This window comes from Diabrotica virgifera, chromosome 4, assembly GCF_917563875.1.
Source record: "Diabrotica virgifera virgifera chromosome 4, PGI_DIABVI_V3a".
Taxonomy (NCBI): Eukaryota; Metazoa; Arthropoda; class Insecta; order Coleoptera; family Chrysomelidae; genus Diabrotica; species Diabrotica virgifera.
Genome location: NC_065446.1, coordinates 195,679,762 through 195,693,823, shown reverse-complemented (window position 1 = coordinate 195,693,823; position 14,062 = coordinate 195,679,762). Strand labels below are relative to the sequence as shown.

The window sequence follows — 14,062 nt, the reverse complement described above, 5'->3', positions numbered from 1 at the left end:
GAATTAAAAAAAAACATATGCCTAACTTTGTCTTAAATGAACTCAGGCTAATTTTTTTATTTGAAAATTCATATTAAATACTATCTTTTCGAATATATAAAAATATTGTTTCTAGGGAAAACATTTTTAAAGTTATTCTAAATGTTTATAAACTACAAAATTTCAAAAATTTGGCATTAGGATTTTGACTAGATTATTTATTTTTTTTTATCTTTTTTTAATACATTTTGATACTATCACTCTTCTATTTTCATTTGGCATACTCAGACTTGCCCTATCTTCATTATTGTCTGTCTTATCTTATTGCAAAATAAAGGTCTCTGGGATAAACAAATAGAATAACTCTTAAACGTATTAATGGATCGGTCTCAAATTTTGAAGTTTTGTTAAGTACGCCAATACCCAACTTTGGGTGAAACACGAAAGTTCTAAGGTAGTTTTAGTAAAAGTTATTAACAAATAACGATTTTCACTTATTTTGCAGTTTACGTAGTAACAAATTAACTTTTTAACTTTCAAAAATCGGCATTTTGAAGGTTTTTCAATGTTCTAAAAAAGTGAATTTTGTAATTTTATGTCAACTATTTAGCTTTTGAATGGAATGCAAAAAATCGAAAAAATCGCGATTTTTGCACTAAATTGTTAATAATTAAAAAACGGACGCGAACTCTAGGCAGGAAACAGGTAGGTTTTCATCCTATAGGTCTACAATAACTAAAAAAGTAGTCAGCTTCCTGGATCTTTGAGTGTCCCGAGAAAATCCTTATTACCCTGGACTATATGAGTTGATATTCTGCGATAAAGCCATCACTGGCTTGTAGCCGCCTCATTGTATCTAACCTTATAAAAGGCTAGGACGACACGAAACGCAGTTTGTCCGGGACGATAACTCCAAGTGTCACCTAGGAAAGAAATTTGAACCACTAACTGACATAATGTAATTAAATTAAAGTTAAAGCCAAACGTAAGTGTCAAAGTTGTAGATACACCGTCGTCGTAATTAATTCAAGGAAGAGATAGAGTTTTTGGATTGGATCAAATCGAATCGAATCGAATTGAATAAAAAAAATCGATTAAAATCGATCGAAATCGAATCGAATTGAATCGAATTGAATCGAGTCCAATTAAATCGAATCGATATATATCATTTGAATATTAATTATAATTAGCCTGTGATTAATATAATAGTTATTTATGATATTAGTGTTAAAAGTACAATTTTAAGGCACGCAATTTTAAGTGAAAGTTTGCAGAATGATCGAAGCGAATTCTGCAATTCACATGAGTGTCTTAAAAATGTACTTTTTAACACGTGTACTTTGTACGCACGTAAGAAGTTATACTTCTATTATACGATTTCAACGAAATAAATATACTTTCAACAGGTTATTTGTATTTAAAGATTAAACTAATTTTTACTTACTACTTTCCAAAAATTTTTATTAAAACAATACTAAAAATAAAAAAAAGTTAGATAATACACGGATTCGAACCAGGGACCTCTAGATCTCCGGTCCAACGCGCTACCACCGAGCTAAACTTCCTTTGCTTTGACAGCTTACAAGATTTCTCATACATACTTACAAATTTAATAGACCAAGTGAGGTATAAAAATACTTTAAAAATTATTTAAAATAAATATTAATATCTCTTGGCAACACTGTTCTTCATAAGAGTCTGTACTGAAAGGTGACCGTGGAACGCAATATAGAGTTCGCGTCCGTTTTTTAATTATTAACAATTTAGTGCAAAATTCGTGATTTTTTCGATTTTTTGCACCCCATTCAAAAACTAAATAGTTGACATAGAATTACAAAATTTAATTTTTTAGAACATTAAAAAACCTTTAAAATGTCGATTTTTGAAAATCGTTATTTGTTAATAACTTTTACTAAAACTACCTTAGAACTTTAGTGTTTCACCCAAAGTTGGGTATTGGGGTACTTAACAAAACCTACTTCAAAATTTGAGACCGATCCAATAACTAGTTTAAGAGTTATTCTAATTGTTTATCCCAGAGACCTTTATTTTGCAATAACATAAGACAGAAAATAATGAAGATAGGGAAATTCTGCGTATGCCAAATGAGAATAGAAAACTGATGCTATAAAATTGTACTAAAAAAAGTAAAAAAAATTATCTAATATAGTCAAAAATCCTAATGCCAAATTTGTGAAATTTTGTAGTTTTTAAATATTTAGAATAACTTTAAAAATATTGTCCGTAGAAAATATCATTTTACATATTAGAAAAACTTGTATTTTACACGAATTTTTAAAAATGTAGTTAAATTGGTGACCAGTTGTGGTAAGTGAAGTGGGAGCTGAGACCCGACGAGTTCAAAAACTAAAAAAGGCAACTTAAAACTACTATCATTTTCTATATCTCGGGATCTACTGAATATATTTTGATCGTTCTTTTTTTAATTTGTATGCAATTTTTCTGTACATTACAAATATGCAATTTGTCTAGACATTTATTAATTAATAAACAGTCTAATTTGTTTAAACAATTTTTGAAAAAATAATTTTTTCCCAAAAATCCATGATTTTAATCAAACTATCGTTAATAATCATAGAAAAAGTTAATGTATACTTTAATAAATAATTTATCTTCAATAAATAATTATCTAATAAAAATAATTTATTTATTTAAGTGTACTTTAACTTTTTCTATGACCATTAATGATATTATGATTAAAAAAATAGATTTTTGTAAAAAATATTTTTTCAAGAATTGTTTAAACAAATTAGTCTGTTTATTAATTAATAAATTTATAAACAAATTGCATATTTGTAATGTACGTAGAAATTACATACAATTTAAAACAAAAAAGATCAAAATCCATTGAGTTCATCCAGAGATACAGAAAATTATATTCGTTTGAAATTGCTTTTTCGGTATTTTAACTCGGTGGATTTGTAGGGTCCCTCTAATACCTAATCGTTTGAACTACATTTTTGAAAAATCGTAGAGGGTGCTGTGAAGGTACAATTTTTGTGCAAATTTTTTAAGAAAAAATGCAAATCCCATTCTTTAAAATGGCATTAATTATTGTCTTTAATTATTATAAACAAATTAGCTGTGAATTAAAAAAAAACATATGCCTAACTTTGTCTTAAATGAACTCAGGCTAATTTTTTTATTTGAAAATTCATATTAAATACTATCTTTTCGAATATATAAAAATATTGTTTCTAGGGAAAACATTTTTAAAGTTATTCTAAATGTTTATAAACTACAAAATTTCAAAAATTTGGCATTAGGATTTTGACTAGATTATTTATTTTTTTTTATCTTTTTTTAATACATTTTGATACTATCACTCTTCTATTTTCATTTGGCATACTCAGACTTGCCCTATCTTCATTATTGTCTGTCTTATCTTATTGCAAAATAAAGGTCTCTGGGATAAACAAATAGAATAACTCTTAAACGTATTAATGGATCGGTCTCAAATTTTGAAGTTTTGTTAAGTACGCCAATACCCAACTTTGGGTGAAACACGAAAGTTCTAAGGTAGTTTTAGTAAAAGTTATTAACAAATAACGATTTTCACTTATTTTGCAGTTTACGTAGTAACAAATTAACTTTTTAACTTTCAAAAATCGGCATTTTGAAGGTTTTTCAATGTTCTAAAAAAGTGAATTTTGTAATTTTATGTCAACTATTTAGCTTTTGAATGGAATGCAAAAAATCGAAAAAATCGCGATTTTTGCACTAAATTGTTAATAATTAAAAAACGGACGCGAACTCTAGGCAGGAAACAGGTAGGTTTTCATCCTATAGGTCTACAATAACTAAAAAAGTAGTCAGCTTCCTGGATCTTTGAGTGTCCCGAGAAAATCCTTATTACCCTGGACTATATGAGTTGATATTCTGCGATAAAGCCATCACTGGCTTGTAGCCGCCTCATTGTATCTAACCTTATAAAAGGCTAGGACGACACGAAACGCAGTTTGTCCGGGACGATAACTCCAAGTGTCACCTAGGAAAGAAATTTGAACCACTAACTGACATAATGTAATTAAATTAAAGTTAAAGCCAAACGTAAGTGTCAAAGTTGTAGATACACCGTCGTCGTAATTAATTCAAGGAAGAGATAGAGTTTTTGGATTGGATCAAATCGAATCGAATCGAATTGAATAAAAAAAATCGATTAAAATCGATCGAAATCGAATCGAATTGAATCGAATTGAATCGAGTCCAATTAAATCGAATCGAATAGAATCAGACCACACACTAAGTGCACTACTAAATGCAGTGCTGTATATTTTTTTAAATTTAAGAAGAGAATTTAAGAATAAGAACTTAAAAATGTGTATAGTGTTATTATAAAAATATTAACAATTAAGTAATAAGCAGACATAAAATTTCATTAACCTAAAAATAGTAATAAAGCCCTATAAGAAGTATTCACTTCTGTCTGCATTCCATAAGTGCCACGCTCTTTTCTTATTTTCCATGTTTGTTTCATTCTTGTATATTATCTGCATTTCACACATGGTACCATGTTCACTAGATAAAATTTGTGTGTGAATGGGTTTACTCCCGTGAATGTGGGCGAATGGGTTAATCGGTTAATGGGTTTACTCCTGTGAATATGTGAGAATGGGTTTCCTCCTGTAAGTGTGTAAGTGTATGCGAATGGGTTACTCCCATGGATGTGTGTGAATGGATTTACTCCCTTGAATGTGTGTGAATGGGGAGATCCCGGAAAAATTATAGGGAGACACGATAAAATAGGGGGGAGTCACAAAAAGTTAGAAGGAGGCAAAATAAAATTAGAGAGACTCAGACTCAAAAACTGGAGGGTTGCTGAAAAAATTGGAAGGAGCCAGAAAAAAATGGAGGGGTCAGAAAAAATTGGAGGGTGTCGGAAAAAATTCGAGGAAATACGATAAAATAGGAGAAAATCAGAAAAAATTGAGTGGAGTGACTGTAGATCGCAATTGATTGGATGCCCGTCGCGTGGCGACGGGTAGTATCACTAGTTTAATTATAATGCCCAGGTTTGGGTCGTATAACCGGGTCGTGTATAAACCGGTCGTATTGCAGCCAATTGGCTGACTGTACATGCTTCAACTCAAAACTCATATTAGTGCGGCAGATTCGTGCAAATATTATAAGCATTTGTGCATTTAATGATAGAAGCATATAATTTGGCCACATACACTACACATATAAAGGTTCAAATTTAGATATGACGCCATCTCAGATTTTGCCTTTTACAAAAATGGCGGGGATTCAAGATGCCGACTATACATTCTGACTAATAGCACGATAACTTTTGAACGAGACTTCAAATTTCAACCAAATTTGGTATATAGGTTCTTTTTTTTATTTATGTATAAGATTTAGCTCTTGAACCGGAAGAATCAGTTTACCAGAAGTTGTGTTTTCCCTGATTTTTTTGTAAAAATTTGTTGGTTATTTTTTCAATTCTTTCACCCTGTATATATTAATTTTTCAAAGAGGTAATACCCTCGTTGAAAAGAGCGTAAAATTATTTTTTAGGAAATATTTTGAACCCTTTAGTTATATTAGTTACCATTTAATAAATGCATAACGTATCTTCACATGTAGGTATTTATGTGCGGCAGATTCGTGCAAATAATAATATAAGAATTATTGTGCATTTAAAGGTAGAAGCATATAATTTGGACCACATATACTACACATACAAAGATTCAAATTTAGATAAAAGGCCATCTCAGATATTGTCTTTTACAAAAATGGCGGGCATTCAAAATGAATCTGCCGCCCATAGGTATATGTGAACATACGTTATGCATTTATTAAATTGGTATTAACATAACTAAAAAGTTCAAAACATTTCCTAAAAAACAATTTTACACTCTTTTCAATAGCGGAATTACCTTTTTGAAAAATTGATATATACATGGTGAAAGAATTGATACAGAAACAACATATTTTTACGTCAAAAACCAGTAAAAACACTACTTGTGATAAACCGATTCTTCCGGTTTAAAACCTCGATCTTATACATCAAAAAAGGAACCTATATACCAAATTTGGTTAAAATCGAACGTCTCATTCAAAAGTTATCGTGCTATTAGTCACATATGTTTAATGGCCATTTTGAATGCCCGCCATTTTTGTAAAAGGAACAAAAACTAAAATGGCCTTATATCTAAATTTGAACCTTTATATGTGTAGTATATCTGGTCCAAATTATATGTTTCTACCATTAAATGCACAATAATTCTTATAATATTTGCGCGAATCTGCCGCACATAGGTACATGTGAAGATACGTTATGCATTTATTAAATGGTAATTAACATAACTAAAAAGTTGAAAATATTCCCTAAAAAATATTTTTATGCTATTTTCAATGGAGACATTAACTTTTTAAAAAATTAATACATACAGGGTGAAAGAATTTAAAAAACAACATATTTTTACATAAAAACCAGAAAAAACACAACTTTTGGTAAACCGATTTTTCCGGTTTAATATATCGATCCTATACATAAGAAGGAGCCTATATACCAAATTTGGTTAAAATCTGATGTCTCGTTCAAAAGTTATTGTGCTATTAGTCACAAATGTATAGTCGCCATTTTGAATGCTCGCCATTTTTGTAAAAGGCAAAATCTGAGATGGCCTCATAGCTAAATTTGAACCTTTATATGTAGTATATGTGGTCCAAATTATATACTTCTATCATTCAATGCACAATTATTGTTTCACATATCGGCAGCACAATTTAAAAAAAGTTAAGCAATTTTTAAAGCGGTTATGATTTGAGGCGCTAAATAGGGGAGATTTCACGATTTCTTTTACCAAAAAAAAGGGATCACTTTAAGCTGCTTAGTTTTGATACTAGAAACTATTATAAATCAAAAAATAAAAACAAAGCTTTTTTAAACACTTTAAAAAAGTTTTAATAATTTTCCCCGAAAAGTGCTTCATCTTTTGGTTATTTCACGTTGAAATATTCGATTTGGAATTTGACGAATAAGAACAATTTTTTATTAGCTACAACTTCGCTTTTACTGGGCCGATAGACTTTTATTTTATTCATTTTTTTATAAGCTACGTTTTTGCTAAGAATATTTTTTTCTACGAGTGTGTAAAAATGTCTACTTTTCGCACGAGTTTTAGTTTAGAAAGTTTTACTTTTCCGCATGCGTTTTACTTTTCCGCACGCGTTTTACTTTTCCGCATGCGTTTAGATATTTTAATATGGCCTTAAAATAATTATAATACATGCAATAAACTAATATTTAGATATTTATTTACTATTTTATTTCAAATGTATCTTATTGTAGACGGAGAGGCAGCGCTGAAAAATCTATTTGAATTTACTAAAGCTAGATTTTTCACAGTTGATTACTGTGAGAGTGTGTAGAGAAACATACTGCGGTCGGTCAAGCGAAACGTAGAACAGGGGTTACTGAGAGGGTATCAAAGTTGCTTTCCTACGAAGGTAATTATTTCCATTTACTAAGGCTGAAAATAAGTACACACATTCTTAATTAAATATAAATGAAAGTTATTATAGTCGGTCAGCTGTATGACGGGACAGCGCCGGTCGGTCGGCCCCAATAGTCGATTGAGGAAATGAAGCATTTTGGCTCGCAATTTTTTCGTCCAGCATTGGCAATTTTTTATTACATTTTAACCATGTAATTCGATGGAAAAGGTGATTCTAAAAAAAATGTTTTTCACATTTTCTTCGTAAAACTAATATTTTTTGAGTTATTCGCGCTTGAAAATAACAGTTTTTCGACGAAAAAATCGACTTTTTTAGAGGGTGTTTGAGAATACCTCAAAAAATATGCATTTAATCAAAAAAACTGTAGATATCAAAATTGCATCTTTTAGTAACACAAACCAAATTCTTTTCCAATAATATCTTTAAGACCAATACAAACCGAGATACGGCATGTTAAAGGTTAGATTTTTTCGTCAAATGCATAATTTGAAATATTCAAAGCCAAATAATGGAAAAAATTTGCATTTTTCGAGGAAAACTTAAACAATCTTTTTTCAAGTATACGATTAGACCTTTCAAAAGAATAATAAAAAGTTTCTAGCATAAAAATTAAGTGACTTATAATCAAAAAAATGTCGGTACCTGCTTTTCTCCACGAAAAAATCAGTGAAAACAACCCACTAACTACCCTCCTAATTCAAAATTGGTCTTCACCTTTCTGTAGCTCCTTTTATATTTTTATGTTATCAATACACTCAAGGAGTTTGACCTATGTATTTAAAATGCCTAATTTTGGAAAAATATTATATCTCACTGTGTACTGATTTTCAGCCTTAGTAAATGGATTTAATTACCTTCGTAGGAAAGCAACTTTGATACCATCTCAGTAATGAGACCCTTCAAAAATGATTTTGTAGGATTTTTAAAGAGCTATAAGACTGTGTAAATTAAATTCCGAAAGATGCCTTAGTTTTTAATTGGGGCGGGTTTAAAGTGCTCGAATAAAGGGATGTTTGCTGGTAAATAGAGGTTTTAAACAGCTATATCTGGCTAACTATTCACTGTAATGAAAATCTATGCACAGGGTAATTTTAGTCATTAAAAAAGGTACAATTAGTAGTTTATAATTTTTTTCATATCTTCAGTATTTTCGGAGATATTTTGAAGTGAAAGCTGAAAAATACCAAATTGCAAAAATCAATTTTGAATTAGGAAGGTAGTTAGGGGGTTGTTTTCACTCATTTTTTCGTAGAGAAAAGCAGGTACCGACATTTTTTTGTAAGTCGCTTAATTTTCATGCTAGAAACTTTTTATTATTTTTTTTGAAAGGTCTAATTGTATACTTGAAAAAATATTATTTAAGTTTTCCTCGAAAATTGCAAATCTTTCCCATTATTTGGCTTTGAATATTTCAAATTGTGCATTTGACGAAAAAAGCTAACCTTTAACATGCCGTATCTCGGTTTGTATTGGTCTTAAAGATATTATAGGAAAAGCATTTGGTTTGTGTTACTAAAAGATACAATTTCCATATCTACAGTTTTTTTTTATTAAATGCATATTTTTCGAGGTACTCTAAAAAACCCTCTAAAAAAGTCGATTTTTTCGTCGAAAAACTGTTATTTTCAAACGCGAATAACTCGAAAAATATTAGTTTTGCGAAGAAAATGTAAAAACATTTTTTTCTTAGAATCACGTTTTCCATCGAATTACATGGTTAAAATGTAATAAAAAAATTCCCACTCCCGATATGGGGTGGCAATCACCCCTAAGGTTTTAGCGTATGATAGCGGCATGATATAGAAAATTATCCTTGGACTATTCCCTACCTTCTGTGAAAATTTCAAGTAAATCCATGCTGGACGAAAAAACTTCGAGCCAAAATGCTTCATTTCCTCAATCTACTATTGGGGCCGACCGACCGGCTCTGTCCCGTCATACAGCTGACCGACTATAATAACTTTTATTTATATTTAATTTAGAATGTTTGTACTGATTTTCAGCCTTAGTAAATGGAAATAATTACCTTCGTAGGAAAGCAACTTTGATACCCTCTCAGTAACCCCTGTTCTACGTTTCGCTTGACCGACCGCAGTATGTTTCTCTACACACTCACAGTAATCAACTGTGAAAAATCTAGCTTTAGTAAATTCAAATAGATTTTTCGGCGCTGCCTCTTGGTCTATTGTGTTCCTGTTTTAATGAAATTAATGCGACAATTCGATGAAATAAAATTATTTTGACATTATATTCGAAAGTCAAATCAGTAGACAATAACAGTGGTTTTGAATCGTCGTCATGGAAACCAAGATCGTCGTCATGCTAACCAATTATGCTGAAAGTTTGGTTTTGACAACCTTGTCAAAGAATTAATTTGTGTATGTATTTTCATATTAATTAAATTAATTGATTAAGATTTGGTAATTTTTTAAAGACTCGTAGAAAAAATATTGTTCCTAACTCTTGCAGACAGTCTCTTTTCCGCACTCGACTGCTTGCCGAACTCACGCTTCGCGTCGTTCGGCAAACTGCAGTCGCGTGCGGAAAAGTATGACTTTCTGCACTTGTTAGGAAATAGTATATTGTGCAACAAGTGCAGAAAGGTACTAATTTCTCACGAGTTTGAAAAGTTGCGGTACGAGCGCAAGCGAGTGCCGCAATTCAAACGAGTGAGAAATTACCTTTCTGCACGTGTTTCACACTATACTTTTTCTACAAGCACAGTTTTTCCTAAAAATAAAAATCACAATTTCCAAACGACGATTAATTATAATAGGTACCTACGTGATAAATTTTAAACTGTATTTAATTAATACCTACTAATCAATTTAAATTCCTTATACCTAAATAAATTGCACAGAAATCAGTTAAAAAATTAATGCACTGCCTTAATTTGTTTAAATTTAAACAATTATTACACATTATTGACATTCTATTTATGCAGTCTCGGATTTACACAAAACCTACTTCATTCGACGTCTCTTGCACAGGTTGCTAAATCCTTATTGGTTATTTGATAATTATGAAATGTTTAATAAGAATAAAATTGTAAAATAAAACAGTTGTAACATCCATAATTTAGTTTCTATGCTATAGTTAAATATAGGTTATATTTAACTTTATATATATTTGTCTAAAGGTTAACCACGGATGTAAACAGAATATAACGTTACTCAGAATGCGGTAGTCCACGGATGTAAACAGAATATAACGTTACTCAGAATGAGGTAGTCAACTGTGCAGAAAAGAACTTTGCGGCACAGAAACGTCACTTTGCGGCACAGAAACGTCACTTTTCTGCACACTAATGTCAAATATCTTGTACTGTGAGAAAATATCAAGTTTGCTAACATAAAACCGTGCAGAAAAGTGCACTTTGAATAGTGGTTGTAGAAAAATATCTATTTTCGATCAAATACTTACTTTTTGAGTTATTTGCGAAACGCCGTCTAAAAACGTGTTTTTTTTGTTGAACAGTAAACATTTTCACTCGCAAATAACTCAAGAAATAATCAAAACCGGTATAATTTCACTTGAACTGTCAAATGTTGCAGGCAGAATTGCTAATTTATTTTTTAATCAAAAGTTATTCGGGTTCATAAATTGCAATTTTTTGATTTTTTGAAAGTTCAACCGCGTTTATCTCGAAAACTATGCATCCTACGAAAAAACATTTAAGAACATTTTTTGCTTAGAATGACCCAAAAAATAGCTACAAAAAATGTTTTGTTTCGCGAAAAATCGTTTTTTTTTGTAATGTTGCAAGTTTTTTGTTTATAACAATCTTATCGACATCCGGACCAACTGTTACCCAAAAAATTCGTGTTCTACGGATCAAAATACATAAAAAACTTGGGTAAGTACATCTAAATAAGGAGACCGTTGTAGCCCCCCTGACGACAGCACTAATAATTGTTTTTGTCATTTAATTTCTCCTGCGCACGTTTATTTTATTGCAACTAAAAACAACGGTAGCATTGCCAATGAAACGATGACAAGTATAGTCGAAATGAAAAATATGGGAGGTGCAAAAATATATAATTTTCAATCGGTTATTAATTATTTATGCCATATTGATCGCGCTAACATATATTCTGTTCGTTGATATAGGTACCTGGTATTTATCCATTTAGTTCTTAATCTTAAATTCTTAAAAGACACTTTAAAACATGATCGAGGAAAAAGAAAGCTATCTGAATAGTCTATTCAATATTTGGTTCTTGACGAGCTTATTTCTCTTCTTGTTGTGGAGTATTTTCACACGTGGAAGAAACAATGGACAATTAAATGCACATGAAATTGAAAAAGTTTTGAGAAAAATGGAAGCTGAGATTAATCGAAGCCAACGTGAGGAGGATATGAGGTCTGTCGAAGACGCAGAAGATATTTCTGAGTTGCTAAAACAGTTCTATGAAAAGGAGGTATTATTTCTTATTATTTTTGCACGTTTAAATAAAAAAAAACTTAAAAATTAATAACCATTTTTAATTTCGTTGCAACACGAAACTACAGCCGCATCATATTCTAGTTCAATTAGGGAGTGCAGCAAGCACTTCTACTGGTTTCGAAACTTATTAGTTTCTCATCAGAAGGCACATATGCTGCTCTCTCTGATCCAACCAAGACAAACCCCGGCGTGCAGTTACGGATTGCAACGAACGAAATGGCAGGGATGCCCTAGCGGCAACTGCTAGCATAAGACTAAGTTTTCAATCTAATATCACATAAAATAGCACCAAAAATATTACTCTACATCCCACCAGACTGAAAACAATGGGAACCTTCTCTGGTTACACTTCCGAGGCTTTTAAAATTTGCAGCAATAACGGATGATGAGACTAAAGATGCAGACTTTCAGTCTGGTGGGATGTAGAGTAATATTTTTAGTGTTATTTTATGTGCTATTAGATTGAAAACTTAGTCTTTTGCTAGCAGTTACCGCTAGGGCATCCCTGCCATTTCGTTCGTAGCAATCAGTAACTGCACGCCGGAGTTTGTCCTGGTTGGGTCAGAGAGAGCAGCATATGTGCCTCCAGATGAGAGACGAATAAGTTTCGAAACCGGTAAAGGTTCTTGCTGCACTCTCTGATTGAACTAGAATATGATGCGGCTGTAGTTTCGTGTTGCAACTAAATTGAAAATGGTTATTCATTTTTGATTTACATGTTTACTCTGATTGGAGTACGAAGGGTACCATTCTCGTTGGAACTTTACCGCGCTGAGCAGATGGGACGTGAATTATAAATTGTAAAATTCCCTCTGACTGCTAAGGCACGTCATCTAGACGTTCGAGGGTTATCGGCACTAAAGTTATCAAACAGATTACCTGGAGGTTTTGGAGTCGCTGAACACAAATACGCCATCAAATCCGACTACCGAAGCACCTGGTGCCCAGTGTTACTGCTAAGGCACGTGATCTTCTGGAGTTTTGAGGGTTTTCGGCAATTACTTACTTACTTACTTACTCCGTGAAGTTACAACCCTTCGTGGGTTTTAGCCGACTCAACAACATGCCTCTACTGTTTTCTGTCTTGAGCAGCCTCCATCCAATTCTCCACCATAGTGCTTAGGTCTCCTGCTGTATTATCTCGCCACCGGAGTCGAGGGCCTCCGCGTGGTCTTCTTTCAGTTGGGACTTCCTCTCACACCAGTCTTACTGTTCTTTGGTCAGAATGTCTTCTGAGGTGTCCTGCCCATTGGAGTCTTCTGGACTTTATTTCTTTTATGATGTTGGCGTCTGGGTAAAGTTCTTCGAGCTCTTTGTTAGTTCTTATCCTATATTGTCCTGATGCTTCATCCAGCACAGGACCAAAGATCTTCCTTAGGATTTTTCTTTCCCAAAAACATAGTCTCTCTCTTCGTTTGCCTTTGTTATCGTCCACGTTTCGCTTCCATACATCACAACGGGTTGTATGATTGTTTTATAGACCTGTATCTTCGTACGTCTTATTAGTTGTTTTGATTTTATAAGGTTTTGGAGGGCAAAAAGACATCTGTTGCCGGCCTGAATCCTATTGTTTATTTCTTGTGATACGTTATTGTCTTCAGTTATTGTTGTTCCAAGATACTTGAATTCTCTAACGCGCTCAAAGTTAAAGTCATCGATGGTGATGTTCTGACCGATTCTGTCGCTGTTTTGGTTATTGCGGCTCATATACAGTAGGAAAAATGAAAGAATACCCATGAACGGACATATAAAACACGCTGTATTTTCCTATCACTGCGTCACACAAAAAATTGACCAGCGCAAGTACATGTAATATTATTGTTACATGCACTTGCACTGGACAATTTTCTTTGTGACACGGTGACAGGAAAATATAGCGTGTTTTATATGTTCGTTCATGGGTATTCTTTAATTTTTCCGACTGTACATATATTTCGTCTTGTTTTCGTTGATTTAGAGCCCCATCTTCTCTGCTTCCTTCTCGAACCTCACGAAAGTCTCCTTCATCCTTAATCGTGTGTTTTCTATTAGATCGATATCGTCTGCAAATGCCAGTAGCAAGTTTGGTCCTTCTCGATGAAATACTGTATTCGGTTTTCGATTCTTGCACTTCTGATTATGTGCTCCAGAGCTAAGTTGAAGAGTTGTGGT

The 14,062-nt window shown here is 32.3% G+C and overlaps 1 protein-coding gene across 3 annotated transcripts in view; it reads left to right on the top strand.

Moving 5' to 3' along the window:
* LOC126883288 (uncharacterized) overlaps window positions 1-14,062 on the top strand; it is a 40,704-nt gene that overhangs the window by 14,602 nt on the left and 12,040 nt on the right. Inside the window, exon 1 of one of the 3 annotated variants that reach the window (XM_050648637.1) lies at window positions 11,567-11,885. The exons of the other annotated variants lie outside the window; for them this stretch is intronic. Coding sequence (XP_050504594.1) covers window positions 11,634-11,885 — 252 coding nt within the window. The 5' untranslated portion in view covers window positions 11,567-11,633. Of the gene's footprint in view, window positions 1-11,566; window positions 11,886-14,062 lie in introns of those variants that run through there. 3 annotated transcript variants of the gene reach the window in all.